The 19,645-nt window shown below is 36.1% G+C and overlaps 1 protein-coding gene across 1 annotated transcript in view; it reads right to left on the bottom strand.

Annotated features, from left to right (window-relative positions):
- The window catches only part of LOC110298025 (interferon-activable protein 205-A-like), a 34,024-nt gene extending 15,254 nt beyond the window's left edge, over positions 1 to 18,770 (bottom strand). The window contains 6 exon segments of the mRNA XM_021167072.3: positions 8,185 to 8,373; positions 10,458 to 10,880; positions 13,449 to 13,639; positions 14,106 to 14,261; positions 15,136 to 15,420; positions 18,554 to 18,770. Of these exon segments, the coding sequence (XP_021022731.1) occupies positions 8,185 to 8,373; positions 10,458 to 10,880; positions 13,449 to 13,639; positions 14,106 to 14,261; positions 15,136 to 15,400 (1,224 nt within the window). The 5' untranslated portion in view covers positions 15,401 to 15,420; positions 18,554 to 18,770.
- Positions 18,771 to 19,645: the final 875 nt, after the last annotated feature.

Below are 19,645 nucleotides of genomic sequence, written 5' to 3' on the forward strand. Positions count from 1 at the left end.
CCATGCAGGTTTTATCACAATTGCTCTGTAGTACAGTTTTAGGTCAGGCATGGTGATTCCACCAGAGGTTCTTTTATCCTTGAGAAGAGTTTTGGCTATCCTAGGTTTTTTGTTATTCCAGATGAATTTGCAGATTGCTCTTTCTAATTCATTGAAGAATTGAGTTGCAATTTTGATGGGGATTGCATTGAAACTGTAGATTGCCTTTGGCAAGATAGCCATTTTTACAATGTTGATCCTACCAATCCATGATCATGGGAGATCTTTCCATCTTCTGAGATCTTTAATTTCTTTCTTCAGAGACTTGAAGTTCTTATCATACAGATCTTTCACTTCCTTAGTTAGACTCACGCCAAGGTATTTTATATTATTTGTGACTATTGAGAAGGATGTTGTTTCCCTAATTTCTTGCTCAGCCTGTTAATTTTCTGTGTAGAGAAAGGCCATTGGCTGGTTTGAGTTAATTTTATATCCAGCTTCTTCACCGAAGCTGTTTATCAGGTTTAGGAGTTCTCTGGTGGAATTTTTAGGGTCACTTATATATACTATACTATCATCTGCAAAAAGTGATATTTTGACTTCTTCCTTTCCACTTTGTATCCCCTTGATCTCCATTTCTTGTCAAATTTCTCTGGCTAGGACTTCAAGTACAATGTTGAATAGGTAGGGAGAAATTGGGCAGGCTTGTCTAGTCCCTGATTTTAGTGGGATTGCTTCCAGCTTCTCACCATTTACTTTGATGTTGGCTACTGGTTTGCTGTGGATTGCTTTTATCATGTTTAGGTATGGGCCTTGAATTCCTGATCTTTCCAAGCCTTTTATCATGAATGGGTGTTGGATTTTGTCAAATGCTTTCTCTGTGTCTAAGGAGATGATCATGTAGTTTTTGTCATTGAGTTTGTTTATATAATGAATTAGGTTGATGGATTTCTGTATATAAAACCATCCCTGCATCCCTGGAATAAAACCTACTTGGTCAGAATGGATGATTGTTTTAATGTGTGCTTGGATTCAGTTAGCGAGAATTTTATTGAGGATTTTTGCATCGATATTCATAAGGGAAATTGGTCTGAAGTTCTCTATCTTTGTTGGGTCTTTCTGTGGTTTAGGTATCAGAGCAATTGTGGCTTCATAGAATGAGTTAAGTAGAGTACCTTCAGTTTCTATTTTGTGGAATAGTTTGTGAAGAACTGGGATTAGATGTTCTTTGAAGGTCTCATAGAACTCTGCACTTATCCCATCTGGTCCTGGGCTCTTTTTGGTTGGGAAACTATTAATGACTTCTATTTCTTTAGGGGATATGGGACTGTTTAGATCATTAACTTGATCCTGATTTAACTTTGGTACCTGGTATCTGTCTAGAAATTTGTCCATTTCTTCCAGGTTTTCCTGTTTTGTTGAGTATAGCCTTTTGTAGAAGGATCTGATGGTGTTTAGAATTCTTCAGGATCTGTTGTTATGTCTTCCTTTTCATTTCTGATTTTGTTAATTAGAATGCTATCCCTGTGCCCTCTAGTGAGTCTGGCTAAGGGTTTATCTATCTTATTGATTTTCTCAAAGAACCAGCTCCTCATTTGGTTGATTCTTTGAATAGTTCTTCTTGTTTCCACTTGGTTGATTTCACCCATGAATTTGATTATTTTCTGCCATCTACTCCTCTTGGGTGAATTTGCTTCCTTTTTTTCTAGAGCTTTTAGGTGTGTTGTCAAACTGCTAATGTGAGCTCTCCCTAGTTTCTTTTTAGAGGCACTCAGAGCTATGAGTGTCCCTCTTAGAAATGCTTTCATTGTGTCCCATAAGTTTGGGTATGTTGTGGCTTCCTTTTCATTAAACTCTTAAAAGTTTTTAATTTCTTTCTTTATTCCTTCCTTGATCAAGGTATCATTGAGAAGAGTGTTGTTCAGTTTCCACGTGAATGTTGGCTTTCTATTATTTATGTTGCTATTGAAGATCAGCCTTAGTTCATGGTGATCTGATAGGATGCATAGGAAAATTTCAATATTTTTGTATTTGTTGAGGCTTTTTGTGAGAATTATGTGGTCAATTTTGGAGAAGGTACCATGAGGTGCTGAGAAGAAGGTATATCCTTTTGTTTTAGGATAAAATGTTCTGTAGATATCTGTTAAATCCAATTGTTTCATAACTACTGTTAGTTTCACTGTGTCCCTGTTTAGTTTCTGTTTCCATGATCTGTTCATTGATGAAATTGGTGTGTTGAAGTCTCCCACTATTATTGTGTAAAGTGCATTGTGTGCTTTGAGCTTTACTAAAGTTTCTTTAATGAATGTGGCTGCCCTTGCATTTGGAGCATAGATATTCAGAATTGAGAGTTCCTCCTGGAGGATTTTACCTTTGATGAATATGAAGTATCCCTCCTTGTCTTTTTTGATAACTGGGTTGGAAGTTGATTTTATTAGATATTAGAATGGCTACGCAACTTATTTCTTCAGACCATTTGCTTGGAAAATTATTTTCCAGCCTTTCACTCTGAGGTAGTGTCTGTCTTTTTCCCTGAGATGGGTTTCCTGTAAGCAGCAAAATGTTGGGTCCTGTTTTGTGTAGCCAGTCTGTTAGTCTACATCTTTTTATTGGGGAATTGAGTCCATTGATATTAAGAGATATTAAGGAAAAGTAATTGCTGCTTCCTATCATTTTTGTTGTTAGAGTTGGTATTCTGTTCTTGTGGCTGTCTTCTTTTTGTTTGTTGAAGGATTACTTTCTTGCTTTTTATTGGACTTGGTTTCTGTCCTTGTATTGGTTTCTTTTCTGTTATTATCCTTTGAAGGTCTGGATTCATGGAAAAATAATGTGTGAATTTGGTTTTGTTGTGGAATACTTTGGTTTCTCCATCTATGGTAATTGAAAGTTTGGCTGGGTATAGTAAGTAGCCTTGGCTTGCATTTGTGTTCTCTTAGTGTCTGTATAACATCTGTCCAGGATCTTCTTGCTTTCATAGTCTCTGGTGATAGGTCTGGTGTAATTTTGATAGGCCTGCCTTTATATGTTACTTGACCTTTTTCCCTTACTGCTTTTAACATTCTATCTTTATTTAGTGCATTTTTTGTTGTAATTATTATGTGTCGGGAGGAATTTCATTTCTGGTCCAGTCTATTTGGGGTTCTGTAGGCTTCTTGTATGTTCATGGTCATGTCATTCTTTAGGTTTGGGAGGTTTTCTTATATAAATTTGTTGAAGATATCTGCTGGCCCTTTAAGTTGAAAATCTTCATTCTCATCAACTCCTATAATCTGTAGGTTTGGACTTCTCATTGTGTCCTGTATTTCCTGGATGTTTTGAGTTAGGATCTTTTTGCATTTTGTATTTTCTTTGATTGTTGTGCCAATGTTCTCTATGGAATCTTCTGCACCTGAGATTCTCTCTTCCATCTCGTGTATTCTGTTACTGATGCTCGTATCTACGGTTCCAGATTTCTTTCGTAGGGTTTCTATCTCCAGCGTTGCCTCACTTTGGGTATTCTTTATTGTGTCTACTTCCCTTTTTAGGTCTTGGATGGTTTTATTTTATTTCATCACCTGTTTGGTCCTGTTTTCCTACAATTCTTTAAGGGATTTTTGTGCTTCCTCTTTAAGGTCTTCTACCTATTTAGCTGTGTTCTCCTGTATTTCTTTAAGTGACTTATTAAAGTCCTTCTTTATGTCCTCTACCATCATCATGAGATATGCTTTTAAATCCGGGTCTATCTTTTTGGGTGTGTTGGGGTGCTCAGGAGTCGGTGGGGTGGGAGTCCTGCGTTCTGATGATGGTGAGTGATCTTGGTTTCTGTTAGTAAGTTTCTTAGGTTTGCCTTTCGCCATCTGGTAATCTCTGGAGTTAGTTGTTATAGTTGTCTCTGGTTAGAGCTTGTTCCTCAGGTGACTCTGTTAGCCTCTATCAGCAGACCTGGGAGACTAGCTCTTACCTGAGTTTCAATGGTCTGAGTACTCTCTGCAGGCAAGCTCTCCTCTTGCAGGGAAGGTGCCCAGATATCTGGTGTTCGAACCTGCCTCCTGGAAGAAGTTGTGTTCCACTCACCAGAGGTCCTAAGATCCCATGGAGAGTTCTGTGGGGCCTTGGAGTTGTCCTTAGACTCCGCGCCCTAGGTGCCCTGGTGCTTGCACTGTCAGGAAGGGACTTGTAAACGTGTGTTTTTAAGAAGACAATAAGTGGATATTTGCCCAAAAGCTCAGATTACCCAAGATAAAATTCACAGACCATATGAAGCTCAAGAAGAAGGAAGACCAAAGTGTGGATGCTTCAGTCCTTCATAGAAGGGGAAACAAAATACTCACAGGAGCAAATATAGAGTCAAAGTGTGGAGCAGAGACTGAAGTAAAGGCCATCCAGAGACTGCCCCACCTGGGATTTCTTCCCATATATAGTGAACAATCACAGATACTATTGTGGGTACCAAGAAGTGTATGTTGACAGGAGCCTGATTTAGCTGTCTCCTGAGAGTTTCTGCCAGAGCCTAACAAATACAGAGGTGGATGCTCAAAGCCAACCATTGGACTGAAACAGGGTCCCCAATGGAGGAGTTAGAGAAAGGACTGAAGGAGCAGAAGGGGTTAGCAACCTCATAGGAAGAGCAAAAATATCAAGCAACCAGGCCCACAAGAGCTCCCAGCAACTAAACCACCAATCAAATAGTACAAATGGAGGCAGCCATGCCTCTAGCCACATATGTAGCAGAGGATGGCTTGTCTGGTATCAATAGAAGAAGAGGCCCTTCATCTTCTGAAGGATTGATGCCCCAGTGTAGGGAATCTGAGGGAGAGGAGGCAAGAATGGGTGGATGGTTGGGGGAACACCCTCATAGAACCAGGGGGAGAGTGGATGGGATAGGGGGTCTGGGGGTGGGGACCTGGAAAGGGAATAACATTGGAAATGTAAATAAAGAAATATTCAATAAAGAAAAGATAACAAGAATGTTCCTCACAATAGACATCTTTTGAATAGGACTTAGTCCATCTAAGAATTAAGATCAACAATTGATTAATGGGACCTCATAAGGTATAGAAATTGTGGATAGCAAAGAGAACAATTAATGGGGAGATAAAACAGACCATACAGTGGGAGAGAATCTTAATAGACTATACTCTGAAAGTCCAACTGGAATTCAAAAATGATGAAATCTGATGCATTCTTACAGATTTGTCCACAGAGCATCCACCACTTTCAAACAGTTCACTTACGAATTAAACAAATGACACACAGCACTATATAATGATGTCCCTTTGAAAAGACATGTTTATTATTTTTACAGTAGAGAAATGAAATCAAATTTTATTTTTGTAGAAAAACAGAACAATAAGAAATTTTTTCAAATGAAAATACAAAATCAGAAATCAGGTATGAAGATTAAACAATGGTTGGATATACTACTAAAGCTGTCATTTAGACGTGACATTTCTATTTTGGCATCTCTACCTTAATTCCAACTTTTGGGTAATCATTTTCTTCTTCATTTTTTGTGCTTGACTGGACAGTTGATGCTTCTTTTTTTTTCCCAGCCTTGGTGACCTTAAAATAGATAGGGAGAGAGATTCAATAAGATCCAGGCAATTGAGATAAAGCACTGCTTATTTTTCTCCAGTCACCCATCCTTGCCTATTCCACTCAAGGGCCATATAAAATATTTTGCCTTCTGAAAGGCTGTTGATCCTCTTTGCTTTATCTCCTTCATTGTATTGCCTTATTTTGAGCCACCCATTTCTGATTATGTAGCCCTTGAAGAGATAGATCTTTTCAATTAACTTGAGTTAACTTGAATTTATTTGGGTAGTTTAACTCGTTCCCAGATATGGTGAGAGGAATTATAACAAAAAGAAAAAGGATTGATTTATCTTGTTTGAAGCATTGATTAGACTACAAAAAACCCACAAAACAAAAAACAAACAAACAAACAAAAACAAAGACAACAAAACAGGGCTGGAGAAATGGCTCAGTAGTTATGAACACTGACTGCTCTTCTAGAGGTCCTGAGTTCAATTCCCAGCAACCACATGCTGGCTCACAACCATCTGTAATAAGATCTGATACCCTCTTCTGCAGTGTCTGAAGACAGTGACAGTGTACTAGTTAATATATAAAATAAATAAATAAATCTTTAAAGAAAAACAAAATACAACAACAAACAAGGAAAACAAAATACCAAAGCAAAACTACAAGCTTTGGTTTTCTATTAGGATGAGTTATTAGGTACAGTGGGAACTGATGTATTCTTGCATTGATGAATCTTGAAAATAGAGCAACTAATGCATATGTCCCTGTGTCAAAATGCAGCAGCATTTGTATCTGGACTGCTGTATCTAGGGTATATATTGTGTTAAAGCCAATTCTTATATTTCAACGTATTTATTTCACAAGAGCCCCTTGATAATTATGTCTGTCATGAACTATGTTGACACTGACTCCCTTCTTCTTTTAAATGTTCTATAATTGGGTTTCATGCAGCTTTCAAAGTATCTTAGGTGCTCCATTTGTTTATCTTACTTTGGAGTACACTTTACCTCTAGCTATTGCTCCCCAATCTTGGTATCTATAACTGCCTTCACTCATCTGCATATTCATCTTGTCTAAGTATCTCCACACAGTAGCCTAGGTGGATCTCAGTTCCACTACTCATTTTCTTTGTCAGTAACTATTTCTGAGTATTTGAAGTTACATCTATGAAATGGAAATGCTATCTCTATTGCTGTTTAAAGTCCCAAATCATAGTACATATTTGGTGGGTGTTTTCTCTTAGTATAAATGTAACATCTATCATACACTTTTTAAATATAGTACAGGTACAAGATTTGTCAAGTATCCCTAAATTTAAAAATACACATAAAATTTGTTTCTATTTCAGATCTATTTCTATAGATTTCTAAGTCTCTATAAAGATTTAGAGATATTTACTAAATTTCTTATAAGCAGCTGGGAATGAACATCAATCTGAACATATTTCTGCCCGCCATAGGTCATTTTCTTCTTTCCCAGTTTTAGTATCAGCATCATTTATCCAGTTTCATAATGTTATCTCTCAATTGTTTTCGATGTTCTTTGAACATATTTTATTTCTCACTACCATTCCCAAACTGTAATAAAACCACAGGGGCCTTTTATTCTTAAGCAGTAGATACCTCCATTGATCAAAGGGCAATTTATTTTTCCTCTACTTAATACAATTATGAAATAACTTCTTTAATGTCTTGGTAAAGTAGCTGCCTTGTTTTCAAAGTGATAGTCTTTGCAAGTTTTAATGGTGTACATCTATGCTGATTTTCACACTGCCTAATATTTCATAAGCAGTTTACAAAGTTCCTCAACATATAATATTAATATATAATACATTACATATAATAACTGATAGTTGTGTATAACTAATATTTCTGCCTCCAAATGTTTCTCTGTAAGACAAATTTTCAAGACAGGTACAAAATTCTTTTTACTATTGTGTCAAAATGTTTAAGCCTTTATCCTCATAAAACCTTTCAACATTTACCTATTTGACAATGAATAATCCATTTCCTTATTTTGACAATGCAACATTTCTCTGACCTTTTAAGCAAACCTTTGGCCTCATGTTCTCAAATTCTTTCTCTTCCTTATGTAGTTGAATTAATAGTGGTAATGTAAACTTTCTTATATTTTCAAACCATTTATATTTCTTAGCACCTCTCTAACTAACTCTCTCTCTCTCTCTCTCTCTCTCTCTCTCTCTCTCTCTCTCTCTCTCTCTGTTTCATGTCTTCACAGAGTAAGAAAATAGAACCACAAATTTCTCATGATGAGCTAGAGACCATTATGACTTACGAACAGACAGTCATTTCCCCTCTTAATGTTGAGATTTAATGTTCAACTTTCCACAGGATCAGCCAACTCCTAATGATTAAAGCTGACGTTCAAAGCATATTTGACTTATTCAACATCCTTGCTCTTAATCACATGGAAATCTATTTCCATGTCATTCTAACTTCTTCATACTTCTTGTTATTTAGCAAATATAGAAAAGTTTTGGATTATTTCTCCAATATCCGTTTATAAAACTCTTCCCCTTAGAAATGAGTATAAGGGCATCATCTGAATTTGTTTCTCCAGACACAGAATTGTCTATGTAACATATTAAACACTTCATGTTCAAAATCTTAAGGCAAAAGTCAAGTTCTTTTTTGGCGAATCCATTTGCTGTCTACATCCTACCTTGATGAAACTGTGGTTTCCACTCACTAACTTTGGTTGTCTGCTTTCTCTTTTCAGGTTAAAGCAGAAGAGGTGGAGTTTATCTCCTTCCTTACAGTTGATGTTGTGCCATTGTCCATTCCCCACAACTTCTATACTTCCTGAACCATCTTTTATTTCATAGATTGTGTTCTGTGTTTTCACATTTTTCTGGAAAAGTAAAATTAACATTCATTTTCTAAAAGTTATCTTATCTACATTCACTTTATACATTCAAAAAGATCATTTACTAGAAAAAATAATAGGAAAATATGAAGCCTGTTATAGACATAGGCAAACAAGTATATTCAGTGAAGTCTTACCCAGGAAGTTTTATTACTATTGGCAACATCTAGTGTGTTTGTATCCCAAGGGTAGAGCATCATTAATGAGGACATAGCTGGTATACAATCAAATCAGCTAATGCACAGTTACTCAAAGTTTCAACTTCTTTTAAAGGCAAAGCAGAAGAAAGATTTTCCCACAGTTTCCAGTTTCACACCAGATGCTGTTTTCCTATCAATAGCTTATCTTCCTATAAAGTGACCCAAAACTCCTTGCAGCCTGAGACTTCTGCCTGCAGTCCACCTCTGAGATGTGATGTCTAATTAAACTATAAACACAGTTACTTTCTCATGAGAGAAGGAAAAACAAGGCCATTTCCTCAGGATTGCGGTTACTAGGCAGAACAGCAGGATTCCCTCCTTGAGAAAGTATGCCTCCTCTCTCAGTCTGCTGAGGGTGACAAAGGTCCCAGGTTTCCTCACAGCTAGCAAGCTGGGAGCAGTCTCCTCATGCCAGTTCTCTAGAACTGTAATGATTTGCTTTCTTGATTTGGAGATTTCTTCCTGGAAGTGCTAGGACAATAAATGTTCTTCCTGTTTTCCACTGCTTCTTATTCCTCAACAGCCTGGATTCCCAGTAAATTACTTGAGGTTACGGGAATCGGAACTTTGAGCAGCCTTCTTTCTATCTTCTGCTTGTAAAGGGATGAATTGACATTTGTTCCTTATGTTCGTTCATTCAATAGGTTACAGGGAATCTTCAAAACTGGTTAAGATTCCAATAACTTAGTCACTTAGATCCTCTTCCTACCTTTCTACAATATCATGTCCAATTAAGCCAATGTCCCCAATTACTCAAGCTATTAATCATAATCTTTTCAACTGTGTTCATATGCATAGTCTGTAAATAGTATGCTATAAAGCAATGGAGGTTTTAAAAAGGAATTTAAAAAATGACAGACTAAAAAGAAATAAACCTATAAAGTTTTTAGGACATTTGTTGAGTTCACCAAGGTTATCAGTTTTTATCTGAATTCTGAAAGCCTGAATTTTGCCATTGATGCACAAATGAGATGTCTGTATATATCTAGTAAATTTATAAATCTAGTGAATCTAGAAAAGTATATTGATTTGGCTTCAAAATGTCATTTCATTTAATAGTTGTCAGTTGCCAAGCTAATCAAAAATAATACATTAATTGATCAAGTTTAAATGATTAAACCTGCTATATGTAGAGATAGTCAATTCGTTTTATTGAATGGTTATGAGTTTAAGAGGATGCACTTATCCATCTAATGTACTTATGACTACAAAGTTGTCACAATCAATATCCACACTTGTTCAGGTAATTTTTGAAACAGTCTCCAATTTATACTGTATTGAACATTACTCAAGCTATAACCCATAAAATTTTCAACTATGTTCATATTCATAGTCTCTGAAGAGTGTGCTATAAAACAATGGATTTTTTTTCCATTTTTTAAAATTTTATTATTTTTTATTTTATTAGGTATTTATTTCATTTACATTTCCAATGCTATCCCAAAAGTCCCCCACAAGGAGTTTTAAAAAAGACAGACTAAGGAACCATAAAGCTGACAAAATGAAGAAATGAATAAGTGTTGTATATTTGCATAGAGCTTCAAATACAAACTGTTAGCATGACACCAACCTGTGCCTTGTCACATTCCTGCTCACTGTGGCTGAGAGTAGGTATTTGTAAGTAGTAAAAGGAAGTATCATGTAATTCATTTCCAGAGAGTTCTCTCAGATCTATCTTAGGGAGTTGAGTTTTAAGAGATCACCCAATCTTATTCCCTAATCTGTTTGATGATTTCTCTTTTTATCCCTAGACAAGGTAGAGTCTTGTGTTGCAATACTGCCATTAAACACTAAATGGAAAATTATTATGGACATTATTTGTTTCCAGGTTTGATGTAGAAGGTTAAAAGACAAGTTTTCACACCTTACCTTGTGTAATGTAAACACTCCATAGAACACTGCTCCAGAAGTACCCTTTTGAATATCACAGATCTTAGGACTGGCATTTGCATTTCTGGTAATACTGTTGGGCACTTCAATCATTTGTTCAGGAGCAGCCTCTAACACAGAGGAAGTCTCATTGATCTCCAGGATGCCTTTGCTCTCAAAGTAATTGGATATGGTGATAAAATTATTTTTTGTGAACTTCTCTTTCAAGTCGATGTTGAAAACTTTCACATGGAAATACTGGCTCACTGAAGCCACTGTAGCATGAAACATGTTCTTTACTTCATGTTCTGGTGATTCATATTCAAATGGGTCTGTTGCAGAGAGCACCATCACTGTCAGGGGTTCTGAATGGAGAACAGCACCTCTGGGAATGTTCTGATTTTGGGGTTGTGGTTTTTGGTTCTGTGTTGAACAAATACAGGGATATAAACGTATGAGTTTAGCAGAAATACAAATTAACCTTTACATGAGACAAATCTCAATCTCAACATTGTTCCTAACAATTTTTATGAATTTGTAAAACTGAAGATAAGCTAAACAGGAATTCTTTAGTTGACCAAACGGCCAATGAATTAAAGCATGGGGCTCCATCCACTGACATTTAAACACATTCACTGGAAAGAATAGTTATTTTCTAACATGAAGAAAAGTGTTGAACATTAACAGAGCACATGCTGTTGAGAGCAATTTTATGACATGCTTAAGTGAAAATATAATTAACTCAAACACAATCTTTACAATATGGCCAAAGCAGATAAAAGTGGAAAATTAAATGTTGTTGAATATAGAGAATAATTATCATATACCATAAAGGTGTCACAGGTCTTTAGTTACCACTGAACTCACTGTGGGTAATTTTGAGGATACAAATCACAATATATCTCCACAAGATATAACAATCTTCTATTATTAAATGATCAAAAATACTAGCTGGCTCACAGCCCCTTCTTTTAAGTAGGCTCAAGTAGATTTACTTTGGTTAGAGTCATGTGCTTAAACATGGATAGTAACATTCCTCAACAGCAATGATTTCTGGAACCTGGGAGATATTGGTAGGATCTGATCTCTTTTCTGTATAGTGGCCTGAGCTTCCTGGATTTCAATGGAGTATTTTAATGGAGAGAAGATTGTCTACCTATAAGACCACATGCAAAGGAATGAAAATCTATGAACTTCGTAGATTTTGAGTATATAGAGATAGTATTGCTGTCTCCACAAACTGAAGGAGATGTAAATAGTCTGATCTAGCATGCAACACAGTCATCACTTAAGAATAATTTGTGTATAATTGCATCTAATTTTTTGATCGGTGCAACCAATTAGTATAACATAAAAAAGCAATACAGTTAGTGGTGGTGATTATATATATATATATATATATATATATATATATATATATATGTAAAGAAATAGCAATGACTTGATTCAAATTGAAAGGAATGTATATGATATGTATAGAAAAAATTAGTGGGCTATCATGAAAACTACAAAATGGGCATTAAGGCACACAGTTCAAGGATATTCACTGAAGGAGAAATTGAGTTTGAGGTAGTGGTTAATCAATCAATAGAGAAACACAAATAATGATGTAGTCCTTGAATTTTATATTAATTTAGTTTAGGGACTTGGAAAGACAGTCCTGGTATGTAAAATTGGAAAAACAAGTAAGAGACTAGTAACTATTGTAACATGTTACACTAGAGCTTATTCTACACAATTATAAGAAATATGAAAACATACAAAGAATAACTATTCCCTTGGAATCATCCTTCCCTTTCATGTAGATCCCTGGGTCTTGAGGAGACAGATTTGATAAAGATATACCATTGAAGAATGACTGCTCTAAAATCTCTCACTGTATGCACATAAGCTAGTTGTGGGTCTCTGTGTCAATTGCCACTTATGGCAAGAATCATCTTTGATGAGAGGTGAGTGAGGTACGGCTCTATAGGTATAGCAACATATCATTAGGATTCATTTTATTGCCATGCTCCTTTAGTAGAATAATAGTTGTAGGTTTTCTCCTAGGCACATGACCTTTTTAGTCTCAGATTCCTGACCCCTTTAGCAGTGTCTGGTATGGGTTCCATCTCTTGAGATGGGCCTTAATCTCAATCAAAAGTTCTTAGTTACTCTGATTTCAGCTGTATTACTTCTTTGTTTTGTGATCTCTAAGCCTCACCAGATATCTATCAGAGCCTAAACTGGACAAGACAACCTTCATCTATCCTCCTTAGATATGATGGTCCTTTCATATTTCTGGCATTCAAAGAAATATCAGGTTATACGTATCTATAGGAAAAATAGGAAAATCGTGGTCTTAAAAAATACACAGCAAAGTGGAAAACAAACATTGGTTCTGTGTCATAACTGGTAATAATACAAGAGTATATTATTTAGCTAAGCATTATCGATTTCCAACCCAGCATGGATAGGAGTTCTGGAGGGATTTATTAAGGCTAGAGCAAGATACCAACACTTGAATTCAGAGGATAGATGGGTTTACACACTTACATTCCTTTAAGATGGAATTGCTGTACAATGTGTTAAGTGTTCTGAAGAAGTGAGTACCCTAATATGTATTATAAAAAAGTTAACAGGTTAGTCATATAAAAGAAATATATGTGGGAGTACAAGAGAGGAGAAATGGAGTCCATTGCTTCTGACTCTTTGCTTTCCTCTTCTTACCTTGTATCAAAACAAGCAGACAAACTCCTCATTGACAGAGGTAACAAGTTCATTAAGCATTCCATCTAAATGAAAGGTTATGAGTCAGCAAATTCTATATCTGTATTACATATTTTTTGTTTTTGTTTCTGTTTCTGTTTTTATGATGATCTATATCACATCCAGCCTCTGTGTATGTTTGATAATTAAATCTCAGGGAGAAGTGGGGGACATGGTCAGAATTTCAAGACCTGTTCCTGGTATTTGGATTGAAGAAATGAAAGGGGAACAGAAAGCTTGTACCTTAGCCAAAGGAATGTTAGATGAAGCCGAAGATGAGACCTGGGATATTGGTGACTGGCATGTGGCTATGAATTCTTCACAACAGGGAGGCTGATCCGCTTTCCCAGATGCCTTGGTCTTTTTCACTTCAGTCTTTTCTTCACTCATACCTTTCCTTTTCTGAAATTATATCCATTGCCCTGTTAATGAGTCTAATCAGTTGAGCAGAGTGCATCTTCATTATTAGGTAGTAGATTTATTATGCCTGAATATGTTGTGAACTTGAAGGAGTAGCACCCACCCTCTGGTCAGGTCTAAAATATTATCATTAATAGTCCAAAAAATGTGTGTATAAGTGGTTTTGTCAAGCAAATGGAAAATAAAAGCTATATGAATGATTTTTCTATTATTACTTCTATTGTAGAACATAATTGAATTTGAATTAGAAAACTAGGTTTGTGTAAATAGGCAACAACCATGGCTCTACCTGCTTTTCAGGTTCATGAGATTTCTAGTAGGAGTGAACACATATTAATGCTACTTGATCAGTTATCCTCTGAGCTTCAATAAAAGCTTGCAGAGAAACTGATAAGGCAATAAGTACATTATAGACTGAGCAGGGGGGAAAGAAATCACCTCTGCCTGTCTGTACTGCCAGGCCATCACTGTTCCTCAGGCTCACCTGGGCTGTAGAAGTCCCCGCCTGAGCTGTGGAAGTCTCTTCCTGGGTTTCGGAAGTCTCGCCTCTTTCAGAACCTAACATGTGGCTTGTTGATGTAGGTGTTGCAGGACCTGCTTCTTGCCTATTTATTTCCAGTGATGTTTCTCCTGTTACTAGGATAAGGAGGTTATTTTTATCACAACAAATGCATAAAAAAGAAAGCCCACATTTAGCAAAATAGATGGTCTACAGACCATCTAGTATTTCTACCATTTCCTCTTCGCTGCATTTATATCAAGGCTAAGTCCATAGCTTACTCTAGTGACATAGCACCAAAGGCACAAGATTTGATACCATTTCCCATTAGTCAGTTTTCCTTACCTTTCCCATATAAAATGAGAAAACCCTTCATGTTTGTGATTCCCATGTACCTCAGCCAAGCTATCCTCATTCCCATTCTCCTACATTCTCTTAAAATACAAAATTTTATCACATCAATTTGTTTTGTGTATAATACACTCAAATAATAGATACAAGTAAAAGGAAATCTGACATAAACTTATAAAATGTGATTAAAACTTTCTAAAATTTTTTACCCAACTCAATAATTTTATGAAAGGCAGTGCTGCCTCGTGCCTTCTTAGGGCAATATTTAATCAAAATATATCCTTATTTTTGTTAATACAGAGGATAAATAGATTAGTATTCTTAATAGAACTGGTGAGATGATTTTTTAATATATATATTTAAATATAACATAATTTTGTATTTGGGATTTATTACTTTTGAACATCTATGTTACATCTGGAACCCCAATCTTTGATCAACTTCTATTTTTGTCTTTAATGCATGCATCAAATATGCTCCATAAATTATAAGCAACCACTGGAAGATGAACGTCCTCAGCAGCCAATCCAAATGACCAATATGGCCATGGTCTTTGAGGTGTAAACCGGAGATATGACAGCTATGTGTGGACTTCAAGGTTATGAAGGGAGTAGAGACAGTAAGACACGGGTGGGATAGGGGTTGTTTGTTCCATGTTACCTTCTGATCTCTCTTTTTTAAGAATTTCAGCACGTTTTTTAAGAGTTGGTACACGTTCACAAAAGTTGATCAGTTTGCCCAATCCAGCATCAGCTGGAAATTTCTTTGCCATCATGTTAGCAATCTGAAACGTGGTATATTTCTCTTGGTTGTCTTCTTCCAGTCTTAAATCACTGGCCATCAATGACTTAAATAAGCTGAATTGATGCTTATTGATACATTCAAGTCCTTCCAGCAGAACAAGTCTCTTATATTCATTCTCCATCTTTCAAGTTGTTGGTTATACTAGAAGAAAAAGTTCGCATATATTGTACATGTATTCAGAAATTAAAAAAAAAAAGACATGATTATGGGAATGAATGAGCTATGTGGAAATACTGCACATAGGTATGTTCACAGAAAGAGAGCATCATAGTAGCTGTTTATGTTACAAGGAATATTGGAAAACAATTACCTTACTAGAAAAACCTTTAAAATGATCTTTGTTATTAATAATGATAGCTGAGTTGGGTCAAGGGTAGTTGCGATGAATAGTTGTCTGAAGATATGCCTCTGTGCCAGAACTTGGGAGTGTTGGCTTGTGGCTTCTCTTCTCTTCCTTTTAGGTACCTGAACCTTTCCCTTGTTGACTGTCTGTCAGATCCTGACTCCTTGTACCAAATGTGTAGTGGATTATCTTACACATACATACACAAAAGAAGATTTGAGATTGGATGGGGGGAATGTGTTGAGGGAAGATATTGGGGAGTTGGTGTAAGTTACAAAGTGATTTGATTTTTTTACTTTAAACCTGGATTAAATGGTTAGGAATAAAGAAAAATTTAAAATTACTAAACATACATTCTTCAAAAATGGTTCAGTTTTTCAAATCTTCAGAGTAAGTTGCATAAAATTATATAAATATTTAAATAAAAGCTATAGTGATATATAATGTTATATGCACATCAATGTTTATTATTAAACAGAGAAGAAATAAATTCTAAAAAGAATTCAGAGAAACAGGAAATGTAACCCACTGTTGGATGAACACATGATAGAAAACAATATAGAAATCCTTTAAATACAAAAAGAACAACCAGTGTGTTCCACTCCTTTCAAAAACTAGTTATATAACCAATAGAGATGAAACAGCTATACACAGAAAACAATTACACTTGCATATTTGTTGTATTATTAATCACAATAGCTGAAACACAGAATAAAGCTAAATATCTTTTATTGGATGAGTTATAAAGAAAATGAGAACCCAGGTAGCATGGTACATGGATGAAAGTCCACTATTGGGGAAGTAGAGAGAGAAGGATCAGGAACACACGCCCATTCTTGATTGTGAGACCCTATTACAAAAATGAAAACAAACAAAACAAAATAAAACAAAACAAAACAATACAGTTGCATGGAAAGTAGACATTAAGAGGTCAGGGAGAAGTATCTGCTGTGCAAGCCTTATAGCCTGAGATTAGATCCCTGAAACTTTTATAAAGAAACAACTTCCCAAATTTGTTCTGTGATTTCCACATACATACTGAGATTAGTATATAACTGCTCACTCCCCTACAAAACACACATCAAGTATTCATTAGCCATTCACAGCAATGAATTTCTGCCATTTGGAGTTTGAATGAGTTTGAACGAAACTGGAGATAAATATGTTCAGTAAAACATGGCAGATAAAGGGAGACAAATACATCATGTTTCAGTTATTTACAAAAATAACTTTGCAGAATGAAATAGAAGAGTGGTCAATAGAGATGAGGAAGAGGCAGCGACAGGGGAAATATGAAGAAGTTTAATAAAGGACATCAAAACACACCGTAAGTCTCATCCCATAATATGAAATTCTAACACATACAATTAGTGATTTTTGAAGACATGGAAATGCTTGTTACTTGGACTAGACTACCCATTATATGTGCACATTGATTTTATAGTATGCCTTATAAAGGTCTATAAGCTAGAAAAAATAATAACTCTTTTAAAATAAAAATATAAAAGTATATAGCATTTAGAAGGCAGGGATTGCTAGAAATCTCTAAATTTGAGGCCATCCTGGTCGACATAGTCAGTTCTAAGCCGAGCAATGTTACATAGTGTGAGACCTTGTCAAAAAAAAAAAAACAAAAATAAAACAGATCAAAACAAAACAAAAGCACAAAATGAGACAATTTTGAAAGTGGTTTAGAAAAAAAAGAATACCTTGGGATTGCTGACAAAATACTATTTGATGGATTTCAAAAATATTAGAAAAATTTGATGCTGAAAGAGTAATTTAAAGACACCAAAATCCTCCATTAATATAGCTAAGGACCACCCAAGAAATCATCATAAAACCTGGAGGCTTACTGCTTAGTAGTGAAAGATTTCAACCCAAGAAAAGTGAAACCATTTTAATTATATAATTACCAAATTATAACAGATTTTAGTTTTATAACTACATTACTCCCATGACAGTAAATAGTACTATGTAGTAAAATACAAAATTAATCATAGACATTTAACAGGGACATGGTAGTGGATGTCTATGATTCAAAGACTGCAGAGGCAGAGGCAGAGGCAGAGAGTATAAGTTTGAGACTGGCCTCAGCTATGCACCACTTTCCAGGCAAACCAGGATTCAATAATGAAATCATTTTTCAAACAACAATAATAATAACAAGCAATAACATAAATTTAAACAAATATGACACTGAGTAATCATGACTAAGGTTTCAAATTTATGCATACCTCAACTACTGAAAATTTAGGCAAAGCACGATAAAAAATTTGAAACATTTGAGAAAAAAATAGTAACAGTGAACAAGTTTAACTTTAGCCCACTAGAGTTCACCTCCAGAGTGGAATGAAGAAAAGAGTATGGCAAATATTGTCTCTAACATCTCATACAGAAGGGAGCTAGGAGGAGAGCTAAACATAAAAATGTCAAGACACTCTATTTAAATAACTTTATTCACAAAACTGGAACATTTTCTTCTATAGGATAATGAGAGTTTTCATGTTTTGTATAAATCTCAGTTTTGTATATTCACAAAACTGGATACTATATTCATGTTGAAGTGTGGTTTTCATTTAACATTATTTTAGTTATCATTTTTCTTGTTTCTGTCTTGTCTTTTTACACAGTCATTCACCACAAACACCTTGCGCCCATGCCTTCTCTAGTGAAGATAATTGAAGACCTGTGTTAAACACTGACTCAGGAAAAGTTATAGGAATAGGGGTGGCATCTTTATTCTGTCATCTGCCGTCTTCCTAGTGAAGCATCTGAAACCGGCTACAGCAGGTTCAATGCTGTGAGTGCAGCTGGTACCAGCCCTGGCCGCCGCCCCGCCCCCCAACTCCAATACTGATTTTTTTTCTACGTCCCTTTATATTCCACAGATAGATATGATCATATATTTAAGAAACAGACAGGACTCACCTCCCTGGAATTTCGGCAGCGATGTACAGGTGCTGAGATCTTCAGCAACAGAAGTGGCCTGCTTGGTTTGAGCAGGTAGGCAGATAATTCAGAAACTGAGAAAGTGAAAAATGGGGTATAAACGAAGACACCCGTGGTTAGGATACTCTCAGAGTTGTTTCACTATAGCACTAGGTGTCTCTCACTGTGCTGTCTCCCTCGGGTGAGGAGTGCTGAAATAGCCAGGCCTCCTCCCAGTTTTGTTCATAGCTTTCAATTTCCCGGCCTGGGAAACCTCTTAGCTTCCCTTAAACACTGTGGTCACTATGGGAAAAAAAAAATCACAGCTTAGTCAGGCTCACATTCTTTTCTGTTGAATCTCACTAAATAAGAAAGTCCTAACCTTTTGACTTTTGTAGCAATCATATATACACTGGCCACCAGACACAAAACTCACATACATGGTGTACCCAGATCAAGGTGTTAAAACTCCTTGACCAAGGTTCTTCTGCTCTACTCAGATAGGAGTCATGGACAGCTGAGTTGGAGTTTTTATTGCAATAAAGTACTCAAGGCCTAGGAAATAGTCTAACACATCCAGGATTTACAAGCACCAAACCCTTCAGAAGTCAGAGACGTGTGGTTCTGAGGTTTTGGATTGGAGATTTGTGGTTCTGGGATTTAACCACAACTGCCAGCCCAGAATTTGGGAGTTTATAATCAACTTCTGGAAGCAGCAGGTGAAAGATAGTAACAAACAGGAAGTGCCTTTGTGATTCTGGGACCTTGAGAGTGGCTGGTGTCATATCTCATTGACTGAGGTGCTAGAATTCTTAGCCCTTAAGGATTGGTAGCTGTTTGGTATGCACCTGGAAGTCAGTCAACAGTATCTCAGGCTTCAGCTCTTCATAGCCCTGCTTGTCTTTATCCCTGACACCTCTATGCCACTTCCATCACTGTATTTTCTCTCTCTTTTTTAAATTATTCTTTTATTTTACACTTCATATTTTATTCCCCTCCTGGTCTACCCTCTTATTATTTTACATCCCATACCTCCGTACTGATCCCCTGACTCCATGAGGATGTCCCCTCCAACCCCAACCCTACCAGATC

This window comes from Mus caroli, unplaced genomic scaffold (assembly GCF_978045245.1).
Source record: "Mus caroli unplaced genomic scaffold, Mus_caroli_1 scaffold_1, whole genome shotgun sequence".
NCBI classification, from domain to species: domain Eukaryota; kingdom Metazoa; phylum Chordata; class Mammalia; order Rodentia; family Muridae; genus Mus; species Mus caroli.